Source organism: Apodemus sylvaticus, chromosome 2, assembly GCF_947179515.1.
Source record: "Apodemus sylvaticus chromosome 2, mApoSyl1.1, whole genome shotgun sequence".
In the NCBI taxonomy this organism is placed as follows: domain Eukaryota; kingdom Metazoa; phylum Chordata; class Mammalia; order Rodentia; family Muridae; genus Apodemus; species Apodemus sylvaticus.
In genome coordinates this window covers 100868387-100883435 of record NC_067473.1, presented here as the reverse complement: position 1 = coordinate 100883435, position 15049 = coordinate 100868387, and the positions used below count along the sequence as shown (strand labels likewise).

At 42.1% G+C, this 15049-nt stretch overlaps 1 protein-coding gene across 2 annotated transcripts in view; it reads left to right on the top strand.

The window, feature by feature from the left end:
• Smyd1 (SET and MYND domain containing 1) overlaps positions 1–15049 on the top strand; it is a 52706-nt gene that overhangs the window by 33162 nt on the left and 4495 nt on the right. For both annotated transcript variants that reach the window (XM_052172576.1, XM_052172575.1), the window contains one exon: positions 9599–9788. In XM_052172576.1, the coding sequence (XP_052028536.1) occupies positions 9599–9788 (190 nt within the window). The remainder of the gene's footprint in view (positions 1–9598; positions 9789–15049) is intronic.

Sequence of the window (15049 nt, the reverse complement as noted above, 5' to 3'; positions counted from 1 at the left end):
GCAATATTGCACAAGGGGAACACAGGTGTCTCAAGGGCATCACAGACAGCACACAGCAGCTCTGAGACTGATAACTCGTCTCTTCAGGAAGAAAAGTCAAGTCCCAGAAACCTTTACTCCTCTGAGGCTCTGGAGTAAATCCAGAGTAATCCAACTCTAGACCGCAGCTTGCTAGGCCTGCCCTTGACAAGGACACAGAACTAGGTTCCTTTACCCTGTCATCGGGGCCTCTGAGAAAGCTCTGCATCCCCTGACTTTAAACATTTTATAAATTAATTTAAATATTTGTTCATCAAAACAGGTTTCATAATCACTCTGTAAGTTAGGACTATTCTAAATAGGTATAATTCTCTAAACAGATTACACAGCACACACACACACACACACACACACACACACACACACACACACACACAGAGAGAGAGCAATGATTCAAAAGCAAAGGCTCTGTCCAGTGAGGAAACATTAAATCACAGGTTTTAAATGTCTGTGTAGTAAAAGGATACTAAGAACAAATCAAACCTTGACATAATATTGTAGAAAATCAAGCATTAATTTTATCTCAGGGTATTGATTTTTTAAAACTTTTAAATAATCTTTTATATTGTTTTTGTAACTCAGTTATAACTATATTAATTTTTAAAACAACATTCTACAGCATACATTATTACTATTATTATTACTATTACTACTACAAATTTTTGAAAACAATTTTAGTGAGGTATTTTAAATGAAAGCTCAGGAAGCTATTTCTAAAAACCAGAAAATATGATATCTTAGGTATATCAGTTATAAACATAGGTAAAGTGCATTCACTGTTTTCTTAACCAAATTTAATTACTTGTTAAAAATTCAAGTTATTTTAACACATAGGTTGAAATAGTGTTTTTGTTGTTGTTAGAAAAAGCATTTATACCGGGCAGTGGTAGCGCATGGCTTTAATCCCAGCACTTGGGAGGCAGAGGCAGGTGGATTTCTGAGTTCAAGGCCAGCCTGGTCTACAGAGTAAGTTCCAGGACAGCCAGGGCTATACAGAGAAACCCTGTCTCAAAAAAACCAAAAATTAAAAAATAAAAAAAAAAGAAAGAAAAAGCATTTACTTTTTATTTGTGTTTATGAGGCATCAAATGTAGGATAAGATGTTCAGGGCAGGATAAAGTTTAGCATTTATAACTTCATTATTATTTTCTTAACTAAAAATTGTAGAAGCATAATTTTTAAAAAGATTTATTTATTTATGTAAGTATACTGTAGCTGTCTTTAGACACACCAGAAGGGCGTCAGATCCCATTACGGATGGTTGTGAGCCACCATGTGGTTGCTGGGATTTGAACTTGGGACCTTCTGGAAGAATAGTCGGTGCTCTTAACCGCTGAGCTATCTCTCAAGCCTCGAAGTATAATTTTCAAGTCTATCACTATGATGTAATATGCCAAGGTGATCTGTAAACTCTAGGATGTCTGTGGAACCCTTAAAGTCGGTTTTAAAAATGACAATTTTTTTTTTTAGATTTTTTTATGTAGGTTTGGTTACAGTAAGGATCTTGAAAGCTTGTTTGTTTATGCATTTGTTTTTAAAGAGACAGTATGGTAAAAAGTATCCTTAAAATCCTTAAAATGTTTGTGTGTGAGAGTGTACAACATATATTCATGTAGAAACAAAACATATCTAAAAACATAGACATAAGTATTTTCTTAATCTTGGGAATAAATAGAGTTTAGTATCTCCAGGGAAGGCAACTGTCCCCTAGAAGAATTGTACCCTGCAGAAGGTAATCATCTAAGTTAATTTGCGTTTTCTAGTGACATGGACCATGTAGTAGAACCAGAATTGGGATAAGGATCAAGGAGAGAACATCTTGACAAGAATTGTTTATGTAGTCTTGTCCTTCAAAAGCGGATTTTGAAAATTTATTTATTTTTTTTATATAAATAATATTTGTCTGGATGCTTCGCATGCATGTATGTCAATGCGCCATGTGCATGCAGTACCCACAGCGGCCAGAAGAGGACACCAGATCTCCTGGGATTGGAAACAATTGTAACACGTGTTGTGAACAAGTTGTGGGTACTGAGAAATGAACCCAGGTCCCATGGTAAAGCAGCCAATGCTCTTAACTGCTGGGGCATCTCTCCAGCCAGATTTAAATTTCACAAATTTAAAAACGTATGTTAGTTGTCCTAAAGAAAGATTTAGGGCAATTTGCCTTCTCTATTTTATCCATGTATACTTTTTGCCTTTCATCATTATTCTGTTTCTTAAAAAATTTTAGTTTGACTATGAGCCAAAATGAGGCTCGACCAAGTTAACAACTCTAGTTGATGTGAGCATTTACTTATTAGACAGTTTGGCATTAAGCATATTATATAAAAAGAAACCATAACCATGAATAGACAGATGGTCTACATAAGTAATCATACATAAGATGTATTTTAATAAACCAAGATTTTAAGCCTTACTGTTTGTTGGAATTATATTTTCTATAACCCTTATTACAAAAAGGAAACAGCATAGAGATCTTTAGAAGACATGTATTTATGAAGAGATGTATTTATTAGTTTGTATATAGTCCAACTGTAATAAAAAAAACTTACATTTAACAGTCTTTGAGACTAGAGAGATGGCTCAGGGGGTAAGAGCACTGACTGCTCTTCTGAAGGTCATGAGTTCAAATCCTAGTACCCACATGGTGGCTCACAACCATCAGAAAAGAAATCTGACAGCCTCTTCTGGTGCCTGAAAATGGCTACAGTATACTTACATATAATAAATAAATAAATCTTAGAAAAAAAACCAGTTCTTTGAAAATATTTTGAAGAAATCATATGAATTTTATGTTAGTCATATGAATGGGATAAAATTATATATTTAGAATTTGTTTTGGAAGGAAATCTATCTATCTATCTATCTATCTATCTATCTATCTATCTATCTATCTATCTATCTAATGGTTTATGGAACAGTCAACATTCCCACAGATGGCATTTTAAAAGGATGTAAGATGTTTAGAATACTTACATTTATAAAATAGTTATCAGGCCTTAGTGTACAATCACATTTCAATTTAATCTGCACATGCACTTTAGTTGGTTATGCCAAAAAATAATTTTAGCAGCACATAACAAAAGCAAATTTTAAAAAAGAAGTAAAATATACACAATTTGTTACAAATCTGTTTTTGACACAGCAACAAAATATACAAAACCAGTTATCATAGAAAGTAGGTGCCCCAGTTTAGGAAAAAAAAGTCTCTCCATTTCCTTAAGCTGTGTGGAAGACAGTAACACAAAAGATGGAGTCATGTACACTCAAGGTCTCTCTCTCTCTCTCTTTAAATAACTGAGGGGATAGTGTGTGTGTGTGTGTGTGTGTGTGTATGTCTGTGTTGTTTGTCTTTATTGTGTCCCAGGCTGTTTTCTAGCAGGTAACTAGGAGGTCACAGCTTGTGCCAAGTCAGGTTTGCCACCCTTCCACAAGAAGTCAATTAAAAGAGACAGATTAAAAGTGGAAAATAGAAAAAGATTTATCAATTCAGGTCACATTGGGAAGCTGGAGAGAGAAAAAATGGATGAGCAAATCCCTCATGTCCATCTTTAAGGTCCCGAAGGTCAAAGTTTAAATAGAGGGGCTGGGATATATACACATCACAGCAGTCATGATATATGCACATCACAGCAGTCATAGTATATGCACATCACAACAGTCATGATATATGCACATCACAACAGTCATGATATATGCACATCACAGCAGTCATGGTATATGCACATCACAGAAGTTATGGTATATGCACTTCACAGAAGTCATGGTATATGCACATCACAACAGTCATGGTATATGCACATCACAACAGTCATGGTATATGCACATCACAGCAGTCATGGTATATGCACGTCACAGCAGTCATGGTATATGCACATCATAACAGCCATGGTCAAGGCACAGTTTTGCTCTCAAGCAAGGCATCATCTGGGTGGAGCATTATCTGGGTTTCAGTCTCATCCTGTAAGTTGTTGTAGAACTTACAGGATGAGTTGTAGAACTATGAAATCTCTTTTCAGGAGACAAGTTTCCTCTCTGCTCCTCTCACCCCCTGCCCCCCACAGAGAAACTTCCATATCCTTAGAGTCCATTTTTCTAAGAGTCTGATAGTTAGATTGAGATATATCATTGTATCTAGAATATCTTATATCTGCCAGCCCTGTTACAAGGGGGAATCAGGTTTTATGAAGATATTCCTCAGTATTACTACATATGACTACATATTACTACATATGACCCAGGGGCAGACTATGAATGGGTTTAGGAATTATCTATCTTTAATATTAGTAGCACTCAAACTATTAATGGGAGGAGAAAGACACTGACCCAAATCATTGTGGCCAAATTAATTAAAGCAAGCAAGTAATTAAAGCAAGCTTTTAAAAAAATCTGTGTACCTTAGCAGCCTCCTGCTAAGGTAGGGCTTGGGAGGTCAGCACTGGATGTGGGGGAGGGGTAGGGACTTACCAATGAGGGGATTTGGCAGGCAAACCAGGCAGGGTTACAGGAGCAGGACATAAACATAACAAGTTGGTCCCTCCCAAAGCAAAGACATGGTTGCAAGGTGGGCATAACAAGGTAGTTATAACAACAGGCGGTCATAATCAAGGTGGTCATAGATAGTCATGTAACCTTTTGAAACAAAAGTAAGGTTGCAAAATGGTTATAAATAACTTTTAGAAACAAAGGCATGGTTGCCATTTCTGGAACAGGCAGTACAGAACTATTTGTAGTTAAGGTGTCAGGAGGGGCATAGCCTAGTCCTTGAGAAACAGAGGTGTAGTCATAAAAAGCAATGAACTTAGTTTGACTTTACTATGAGATAACTTTTTTTAAAAAAGATTTATTTATTTATTATATGTAAGTATGCTGTAACTGTCTTCATACACTCCAGAAGAGGGAGTCAGATCTTGTTATGGATGGTTGTGAGCCACCATGTGGTTGCTGGGATTTGAACTCAGGACCTTTGGAAGAGCAGTCAGTGCTCTTAACCTCTGAGCCATCTCTCCAGCCCATGAGATAACTTTTAAGCATGAGATGGAGGCAGGCTAGCCCATCAGCAGTAACACCAGATGGTCTGGAATCAACAGGGCCATGCCTATAACATGGTACAGGGGATTCCTCTGGTGGAAAGTGGATTGTCTTCATGTTGTGGCACAGTAATTGTCAGTTTGAAAACCACAGCTCTCCTTTTAAAGGGGATAAGACCATGGCCAGGAAACACAAATTTAGGTCATCCAAAATTCCACATCCCCTGGGCTTTTCTTAATGATGACCACATGGATCTTTTGCTTGGTCTGGGCTTAAAAACTGGGCTTCAAGTGGATTTAAAGCAAAATGTATTCCAAAAATCTGAGCTTTGCAGTGAGGGCAGGAATGGTTGTATATCTGTGTCAGTGTGACTGGATCACTCTCCCCATGTCCTGGGCTGGGGTTCCAAACCTGTAGTGTGAAGGTCAAACACACATAACTTGGGCAGTAGGGCTGTAGGGCAGGAGAATCAGGATTTCCAATCATCCTTGGGTACACATGAGTTTGGGACAGCCTGGGCTACATAAGACCTGTTTCAAATCAAACAAAACAAAAATAACAAAATAAACAACACTGAAAAAAAGCAACTGTCGGACCTCCCTAGTTCTAAGTCTCTGTGGGTCTGGCTTTGTTCCTCAAGCCTCCAAGAAACACTTGGATGAGTTGCTTTCTTGCTTTGGTTAGCTCCACTGCAGAGCTGTAGAGTACTGGATGAAAGGGCTCTGGGTCTCGGAGTGAATCAGATTTGACCAAGGAAGCGGCAGAACTAAGCCCCCAATTCTTGGCTCTGCAACTCATCCCTTAATCCCCGATTCTGAGCATAGACAGTTCCTAACTTATGGTGGTTTGACTTAATAGTGTTTATGTTTTATGGTAATAACAAATATGTAAGGATATAACATGACTTTTCTCACCTTTAGGACAGTGATAAACCAACTGTGGGAGACATTTGTCCCTTCACTATAAAACAGACTTCATGCTGGTTCATTTGCCTAACTGAGGTCTATTGAAAGTGTTCTGAGCACATTTAAGGCAGGCAAAGCTAAACCATGATGCTCAGCACATTAGATGCTTATAGTGTTTCAACATATCATTAATTTATTGGGACATAGTCTGCTATGTCTCTCTCTCTCTCTCTCTCTCTCTCTCTGTCTCTCTCTCTGTCTCTCTGTCTCTCTGTCTCTCTGTCTCTCTCTCTCTCTCTCTCTCTCTCTCACACACACACACACACACACACACACACACACACACACACACATACACACACACCTCTACTCCTCTTTCTTCTTTCCAATCCTAGGGATTGAACCTAAGGCCCGAGTTGTCAGACAAGCAGGTTACCCCTGAGCCTTACCCCAGCCCCTTTCTATTTTTTATTTTGAGACGATCACTAACTTGTTTAGGCCTGCCTTGAGCTCTGTTGTCCAGGTAGGCCTTGAACTTACTGCTTTAGCTGACATTATAGGCATATTTTTATATTCAAGTGACATAAAGTTAATTCATTTTTGCAATCTTTCCTTTTCCTTCCTTCCTGTCATCTATCCTTCTACCTTTTCTCCCCTCTTCTCTTTATCTTCCTTCATTTTTCTCCTCCTCCTCTTCTTCTCTGCCACCAACTCTCCTATCTCTCTCTCTCTCTCTCTCTCTCTCTCTCTCTCTCTCTCTCTCTCTCTCTCTCTCTCTCTCTTCTCTCAATTTAGGGACTGACTGAATAGCCCAGGCTAGCCCTGGACTTCCTATGTAGCCCAGGCTGACCTCAAACTCATAATCCTCAAGAGTGTTACAACATGCACCATCACACTCACTTTGGTTTTGATCTTTCCCCCACTATTTAAACAATCCAATACACCCGAGGACTTGCGTGGGAAGGAGAGTTTCTGAAAATACCAACCAATCTGCCATTGAAGCACACTGCATCATGATGTCACTATGATGGCCAGCTCTGTCTTCAGGGGAATGTATAGTCCCCAAATATGCCCAAAACATAGAATATGGGGGCTGGAGATGTAGCTCAGAAGAGGAATGTTTCCAATCTGCCTTCCTGTTCCACCAGGGCACTAGCCATCCACTGTCCTCACCGGCCCGGGAGTGGCTCACATAGGACATTTTAGAACATTAGTGGAACCGTATAAATAAGGCCCTTCCCTGTGTATCTATCACAGACCTGGGAGGCAGTTGAAAACCAGGGGCTGCAGGGTACAAAGGATACCTAAATTCTAATCTTAGCTCTAATCTTCCCTTTTGAGGGAAATGACTTATTTCTCTCAGGTAGGCAGCCTTCTCCGTGAGATGGGGTCCTCTACAGGCTGGAAAGGCTTCTCAGAGGGCAGTGAGCAGGATCACATGCCCCTCCCCCATTTGTCTTTGTCACTTCAGCTACACCCTTTAGAGAAAACTGGAAAGCATCCCTGGAATGCCAGAGCTCCAGCTGCCTGGCACCACCAGGGATCAGTGTTTTAAACTGTGCTCTATCCAGAGAACCAATGGTCTACATCTTCAGAAACAGCTGCCTTCCGTGTCACCTCTACCAGCAGATTAGAATGTGGGAGTGAGGGACACAGGTCAGTCATCCTAGAGCTCAGTCAGCCATGCCTCCGAGACTCACAGTGTCTGTGCTATAATTCCTAGCACTCTTACCTCACTTTGTGGACGTTTGGGCAAAGACACTTCATAAAATACTGGGTCTAGTTAGTGTGCCAGGGTTATCGACCTCGTGCTGCTCAGTGGGCATCTGGGCTTTGTATGTTTGTGCGCATGTGTGCTTGTGTCCATGCGTGCATGCATCTGTATGTGCGTGCATTCATGCATCTGTGTGTGTGTATGTGTGTGTGTGTTCACGCGTGCACATTGGTAATAGTTACCTCAGAACACCCACTGTTGAGTTGCCAGTAACATGTGCATGCAGATTCCTTTCTACAATATGGAGTTTAATTGTACCTTATAAGACAGAATAAGAAAAGTGCCCCGGTTCTTCCTCCTGCCCCTTTCAAGAGGAACAAAGGACCGAGAGGAGGGCAGCAGACAGGCTTTCCAAGGCATCCTTCAGTTGGCTTTATACACATTCATTCTCTCCGCTTCCCTGACTTCAGTGCTGGGAGCTCAGCCGGGGTTCACTCATGCTTAGGAAGAGTCTTAGCTGAGCCACACTCCCAACTCAGCCCCCAACATTATCACCACGTGTCCTCCACTTACGTGCAAGGCTTTGGAACCTTAAGTAGTCAGCCCAGATAGCGGGCCTGCGTGTCTCTGCCACTCAGCATTTTCTTCTTCTTCTTCTCCTTCTCCTTCTCCTCCCCCTCCTCCTTCTTAGATTTATTTATTTATTTTATGTATATGAGCACACCACTGCTTGCTGTCTTCAGACACACCAGAAGAGGGCAACAGAACTCATTACTGATGGTTGTGAGCCATCATGTGGTTGCTGGGAATTGAACTCAGGACCTTTGGAAGAGCAGTCAATGCTCTTAACCACTGAGCCATCTCTCCAGCCTAACATTTGCTTCTTTATCTTCAAAGAAGACCGGGAAGGAGGTGCCTTGGGACCTTTGTGGGTACTGGGATCTTGCTTTTCACATGGTGCTTGACAATCTCTCTAGGAGAGATGACCAAGAATTTCTGCCCCAGTCTGCTGCTTCTGCCACCTGGGCCGAGAAACTCCAGGCTCCGGGAGTTTCAGGAACATAACTGAGGACTGAGCTTATAGGACTCCCTCCCCCCCCCACACACACACACACACCCGGAAGTCTGACTGTGGTGAGAGGCATGGCTAAGAGGTGCATGTCTGAGAGGCACTGTGCTGGCGGAGCTGGCTGGCTGTCAGGGGCTTTTTCACTTCAGTACCTTCTGTATTATTATACAGTACGGTGGGTGATTTTCTGAGTAACCACAGGGTCATGCCTAGATTGAGAGGAAATAAAAATACTATTGCTAACGAACAGTTAGCACCATCTTCCAACAGACATGAAAATGAATCAGACTAACAGCCCCAGCGTTTTTATATTCAGCTTTCTTTGGTAGTCTCCTGTGAGCCTATGTTCTCTATGTAGTGTAGGCCTGAGCCTCTGAGCCTAAGAGTAAAGTACAAGGGAGCTTAAACAGTTTAGCGCAGAATGGGCCAAGATGGTGGCAGCTTCATATGTATGTTACAGAGGATGTGGTCTTCAGACTAAGGAAATGATTTTTGGATTTTTTTCATGTTTTCTCTTTGTTATTATTCTATCCTGTGACAGCTGATCAGTAGCTGAGTGTATAAAACTGTGGGCATAGAAGCTGTATAGGGCTTTAAGACCTAGCCTGGTCCTTTATGGGATTTCTATCTGAACCAATTCCAGAAAAGTTAACTGAATGGAGCAGACATGACAACAATTAGAATGATAGCTCTGCTTTAGGTTGTGACCTTTCCGGAGGGAATGGGCATTTTCTCAGAGCCTTAGTGGAGGCTGTTGTCATTGAAGCTGGGTTGCTGGAAGCCCTGGAGGTTCTGATCAGGCCAGGGTTCTGTTGACTCTCTCTCGTCTTGCTTCAGGATTGAGCTCCGGGCCCTGGGCAAGATCTCAGAAGGCGAGGAGCTGACGGTGTCCTACATAGACTTCCTGCACCTCAGCGAAGAGCGCAGGCAGCAGCTGAAGAGGCAGTACTACTTTGACTGCTCCTGTGAGCACTGCCAGAAGGGGCTGAAGGATGACCTCTTCCTGGCAGTGAAGGAAGACCCCAAGGTACACACAACCCTGCCTCAGGCTGCCTCCCAGGCGATGGGCAATGGGGGGAGGATTTATAGCCTTGAGGAATGGCATGGGGTAGAGAAAAGAGAGAGGCAGGCAGGTCCCAGCTGATCTGAGACGTCTGAAGAAGCCAGTCTTCCCTGTGAAAGGATCAATGGTGTGACGACATGGTTATTATGAACATCGGACAAGATGACATGCATAAAAGACCTGGCACAAGGCACCCAGCAGGATTCAGCTCCCTACCCTCAGCCTGTGCAGGTTCAGCAATGTGGAGAACTTCAGATGAAAATCCAACAGGCAAAGGGATTGCTATGGTTTTCCTTGTTGTGTAGAGATGGGTACTACGGAACAGGTTTGCCAAGGGGATGTCAGGAGCTCAGCTGACCTGGGAGAAGAGCTGAGCTGTCAGGAGACAGAGTAGCCAGTTAAAGGCACCCACAGAAATGCGAGTGAAATATTCAGACACTTACATGACAGTATAAGCAAGAAGCAGAAATGAGACAAAATGCCAATTCCTGCTCCTCTGTTTCCTCCCTTGTAGCACACAGGGCTGGAGGGTGGGTCAGCACAGGCCTGGGGGCATTCGTCTCACTGTTGGGAGAACTCTGTTAAAAGCCTCAGGCCATTTTCTGTATCTGTGATTAGAGGAAATAATCTGTCATCTGTCAGGAGGGAAAATCTCAGGGTACAAAATATTGGCTATCACATCATAGTAGTAAAAATGGAAGAGGAAGTCTTCAAAGCTTCCTCTCTTCCTCAGAAAGGAGGTCTCAGTAGACATATGCAGGACGCTAACTAGATGATTTTCTATAACTGCTACTCCACTAGTGTCTGTGAGTACAGAAAAATGAACTTCTAAGCCCCCCAGTACCCATACATGAACTTCTAAACCCCCCATACACATACATGTACTTCTAAACCCCCCATACACATACATGAACTTCTAAACCCCCATACACATACATGAACTTCTAACCCCCCATACACATACATGAACTTCTAAACCCCCCATACACATACATGAACTTCTAACCCCCCATACACATACATGAACTTCTAAACTCCCCATACACATACCTGAACTTCTAAACCCCCCATATACATACATGAACTTCTAACCCCCCATACACATACATGAACTTCTAAACCCCCCATACACATACATGAACTTCTAACCCCCCATACACATACATGAACTTCTAACCCCCCCAGTACCCATACATGAACTTCTAAACCCCCCATACACATACATGAACTTCTAAACCCCCATACACATACATGAACTTCTAAACCCCCCATACACATACATGAACTTCTAAACCCCCCATACACATACATGAACTTCTAACCCCCCATACACATACATGAACTTCTAAACCCCCCATACACATACATGAACTTCTAACCCCCCATACACATACATGAATTTCTAACCCCCCTAGTACCCATACATGAACTTCTAAACCCCCCATACACATACATGAACTTCTAAACCCCCATACACATACATGAACTTCTAAACCCCCCCATACACATACATGAACTTCTAAACCCCCCATATACATACATGAACTTCTAACCCCCCAGTACCCATACATGAACTTCTAAACCCCCCATACACATACATGAACTTCTAACCCCCCCATACACATACATGAACTTCTAAACCCCCCATACACATACATGAACTTCTAACTCCCCACCTCCCAAATCCTATGTGTAGGAGGAAATGTGTTCCCAGTCAGAGCAGAGGTGCTGGGTGCATTCCAGGGTTCTGGTCATACGATCCGTCTCATGGCTCCATTACCTACTGGTGTATGTGCTCACTAGTGTTGAGAAAACACCCTCCACACCCCAGTCTCTCTCTCTCTCTCTCTCTCTCTCTCTCTCTCTCTCTCTCTCTCTCTCTCTCTCTCTCTCTCTCCTCCCCCTCTCTCTCCCTCTCTCTCTTCTCTCCCTCTCTCTCCCTCTCTCTCATTCCTGGGCTGTTCTACACAATTTCCTGGCCAGTAACTTATTTGCATTCTTACTATATCATATAAGCATTTTCATCAAGTTTTACTTCTAAGAATCTACCTAGAAAAGATACATACATGTTTGCTATAAGATACATAGATAGACTGTAGTGGTGCTATTAAGAACAATAAAGTAGTGAGAGGAAAAAATACTCTCAAATCAATACACAGGGAAATATTTAAGTAGAAAACAGTGCCCTAAACCATTCATATGCATGAAGCAGGTGTCTGTATGCAGCTCTGCAGTGAGATCTATCCCTCAAGGAAAACAAGTTAAGGGCCCAAAGAGCTGTGCCATGTCTTAGACTGCTAGAGTTGCTATAGCAAATGCCCCAAACTGGGTAGTTTAACCCTTAGTGTCACCAATCTTGCAGTTCTGAAAGCCACAGGCCCACCATCCATCCATCAACAGGCTATTTGGGAAGGATCTATTCTGATGTCTCTCCTGAGCTTGTAGAAGGCTGTCTTCTCCAAAAGTCTCTTTGTATCATCTTCCCCTTTGCTTGCTGGTCCTCTGTTTTCGTTTTGTTTTGTTTTGTTTTAATGAGGTCGCCAGTCATGTGGGGCCACAGATCAACCCTACTTTATTCACCATGACTCATCTTAGGTAATTATATCTGCAAGGATACTGCTTACAAGTTGGGCTGCATTCTGAGCTCTTTGGGCTTAGGACCTCAACATATGATTTTGAGAGGGTGGCATTCAACCCATACCACCATGCCCTCTTACGGTGTTACGAAACTTAAGAGACGTGAACACACGCTTTGGCATGCAAGCATGGTCAGTCTTCTTGCAGAAGGAAATAGAAGGAAGCTCTGATCACTTGATCAATGAAGCATGGGGTAGAGATATTTAGTTCATCCTCCCATACAGGAGACAAAATAGTTTGGGTCAGGGTTGTGTTTTTTGTTTTGTTTTGTTTTGTTTTTTACAGGAATGACCTCTTTTTTCCCCCCTCAGAATCAAAGGAATTATATATTTTTAGTATTTGTCTTTTAGGGTTTTTTTTTCTACGTAGACAAGATCCCTTTTCCCCCTTTCAAGATTCTTCAACACATAGTAGCTTAAGTCTTTATATCTTTTGGGTGGGTTTCCACAGTTCAGAAGGTGATGTTGGCCTTAGGTCCTACTCCGTCACTGTAGAGAAGTTGCTAGTGGTAATAACATGCCGATGTCTCTCAGGTTGACCTGTGTCTGAGAAAAGACTGATGGTTTCTGCTTGAACCTAACTAGGTTCAAAACAGAATCTTTCTGGTATTTTTTCAGACACCAAGTTAGGCTTTCTATTTTAAAAAACATTTAAATTACATTTATTGGCTGGGTGTGGTAGGGCATTTAATTTCAGAGAAATAGAAGTGGGTTGATCTCTATGAGTTTGAGGCCAGCTTGGTCTACATAGTGATCAGAACAGCCAGGGCTACACAATAGAAAGACCCTGTCTCAAAAACGAAACAACCCCCCAAACAAAACAAAAACCAACATCACATTTATTTATGTGTGTGTATATATATGTATGTATGTATGTATGTATGTATGTGCATGTGGAGATCAGAGGACAATTTGTGAGAGTTGGTTCTCCTACCATGGTTCTCAGGGATTAAATTCAGGTTGCCAGGATTAGTGGTAAGTGCTTTTACCCACTGAGCCATCTTGCTGGCCTTTTAAGTTGGGTTCCTTATTAAAGTAAATGTATGAACTCAATATAAAGGTAACTCAACTTAAATATTTGGACAGGAAAGATTAAGTGCACCTTTATAGTTTTCTAATGAGTTAATTTGAGTTACAGTCCTGCTGGTCTTAAACTCACTATTTAGCTCAGCCTGGTTTCTACAAGACTTGAGTTTCATTCCTAGCATCCATGTTGGACAGGAAGCTCACAACTGCCTATGACTCCAACTCCATGGAATCCAATGCCCTCTTATGATCTTGACACACACACACACACACACACTCACTCACACACACATGTACACTCACTCACTCACACACACACACACACTCACTCACATACACACACACACATAGACACATAAATGGAGAAAAAAAAGGCCTAGCGCATATTGCATAGGCCTATTTAAAAATTAAAATTTAAAATGTACGTGTGTGTGTGTGTGTGTGTGGTTTAAGTGAAGTTATGCAATTTTGGGTAATAATGCTCCCCCTCAAAAGAGCAGGAAAAACCCCTGTAGACTGTCTAACAAAACCTCCACGCTAGGTACAGGAAGCCTCCCTTTCAGTTGTTGGTCAGGGATGTCTGGAGACTCCCAGAACGATATAGGTGACCGCCATTGCCCTGGTGGCCTTGCAGCCCTTGAAGGGAAGAGCCTCACACACCAGAGGTAGGACTTGGGGGAAGGATAAGCGTCTTCTCTGAGGCTCGGCTCTCCTAGTATTGAAGGTGCTATGCAGCCTTCCAAGGAAGAAGAGCTGGAAACTCTGCCCGCACGAAAGCCTGAAGGCCACAGGGATGACTGGTCAGCAAGAGATCCTTAATGATGCAATAGTGTCAGCCTTATGCTGGCAGTAAACAACAGATGCATAACTGGACTTAAGGCCCAAGCGCGGCAAGAATTCATGCCTGGCACTGTAAACCTAGCCAGCTACCCATTGTGGGGTACCCACAGCCCAGGAGAGAACTTGCTACTTTTCTAAACCAATATAATTTCTAACTGAATTCTAATCATTGATGCTATTATTCATAGATAAGTGCGATTCTCATTCCTCATCCAAGAAGTTTCTTTTTGCACAGTCTATGACAGAGATCCACAACTGGTCAAAATGCATAGGATAAGTGACCATAAAGTCCAACTGATATACCAACAATGCAGTCCCTTCACCCAAGGCTCAGGGAAAATTACAGAAAGGGGAGTAGAAAAATTCTAGAGTCAGAGGACCAGGATGCCTGTGAGATAGAATCTTCTAGACACAACAGGGAAGCCACACCCATGAAACCTCAACAAAATGGTTGCCTAAGGAAGACCTGAATAAGAACAATAGTCAACACACCATTGTAGACCGGGGAGGGGGGGGTGGGAGGGGGAAGAGCTCCTAGAAGGCCCCACCCCTTAATGAAAAGCTACAGGTAGTTAATGGCTGTAGAGAGAGGGAGAATCAATTTTTTCCAGGGATGAGCTTCCTGGTAAGTTATTCAAGTCAAGTGGTCATCCTTAATGTGTGTGTGTGTGTGCTTGAGCATGTGTGTGAGGAGCACTGAGAGAGAGTGGGGCAACATGGGAG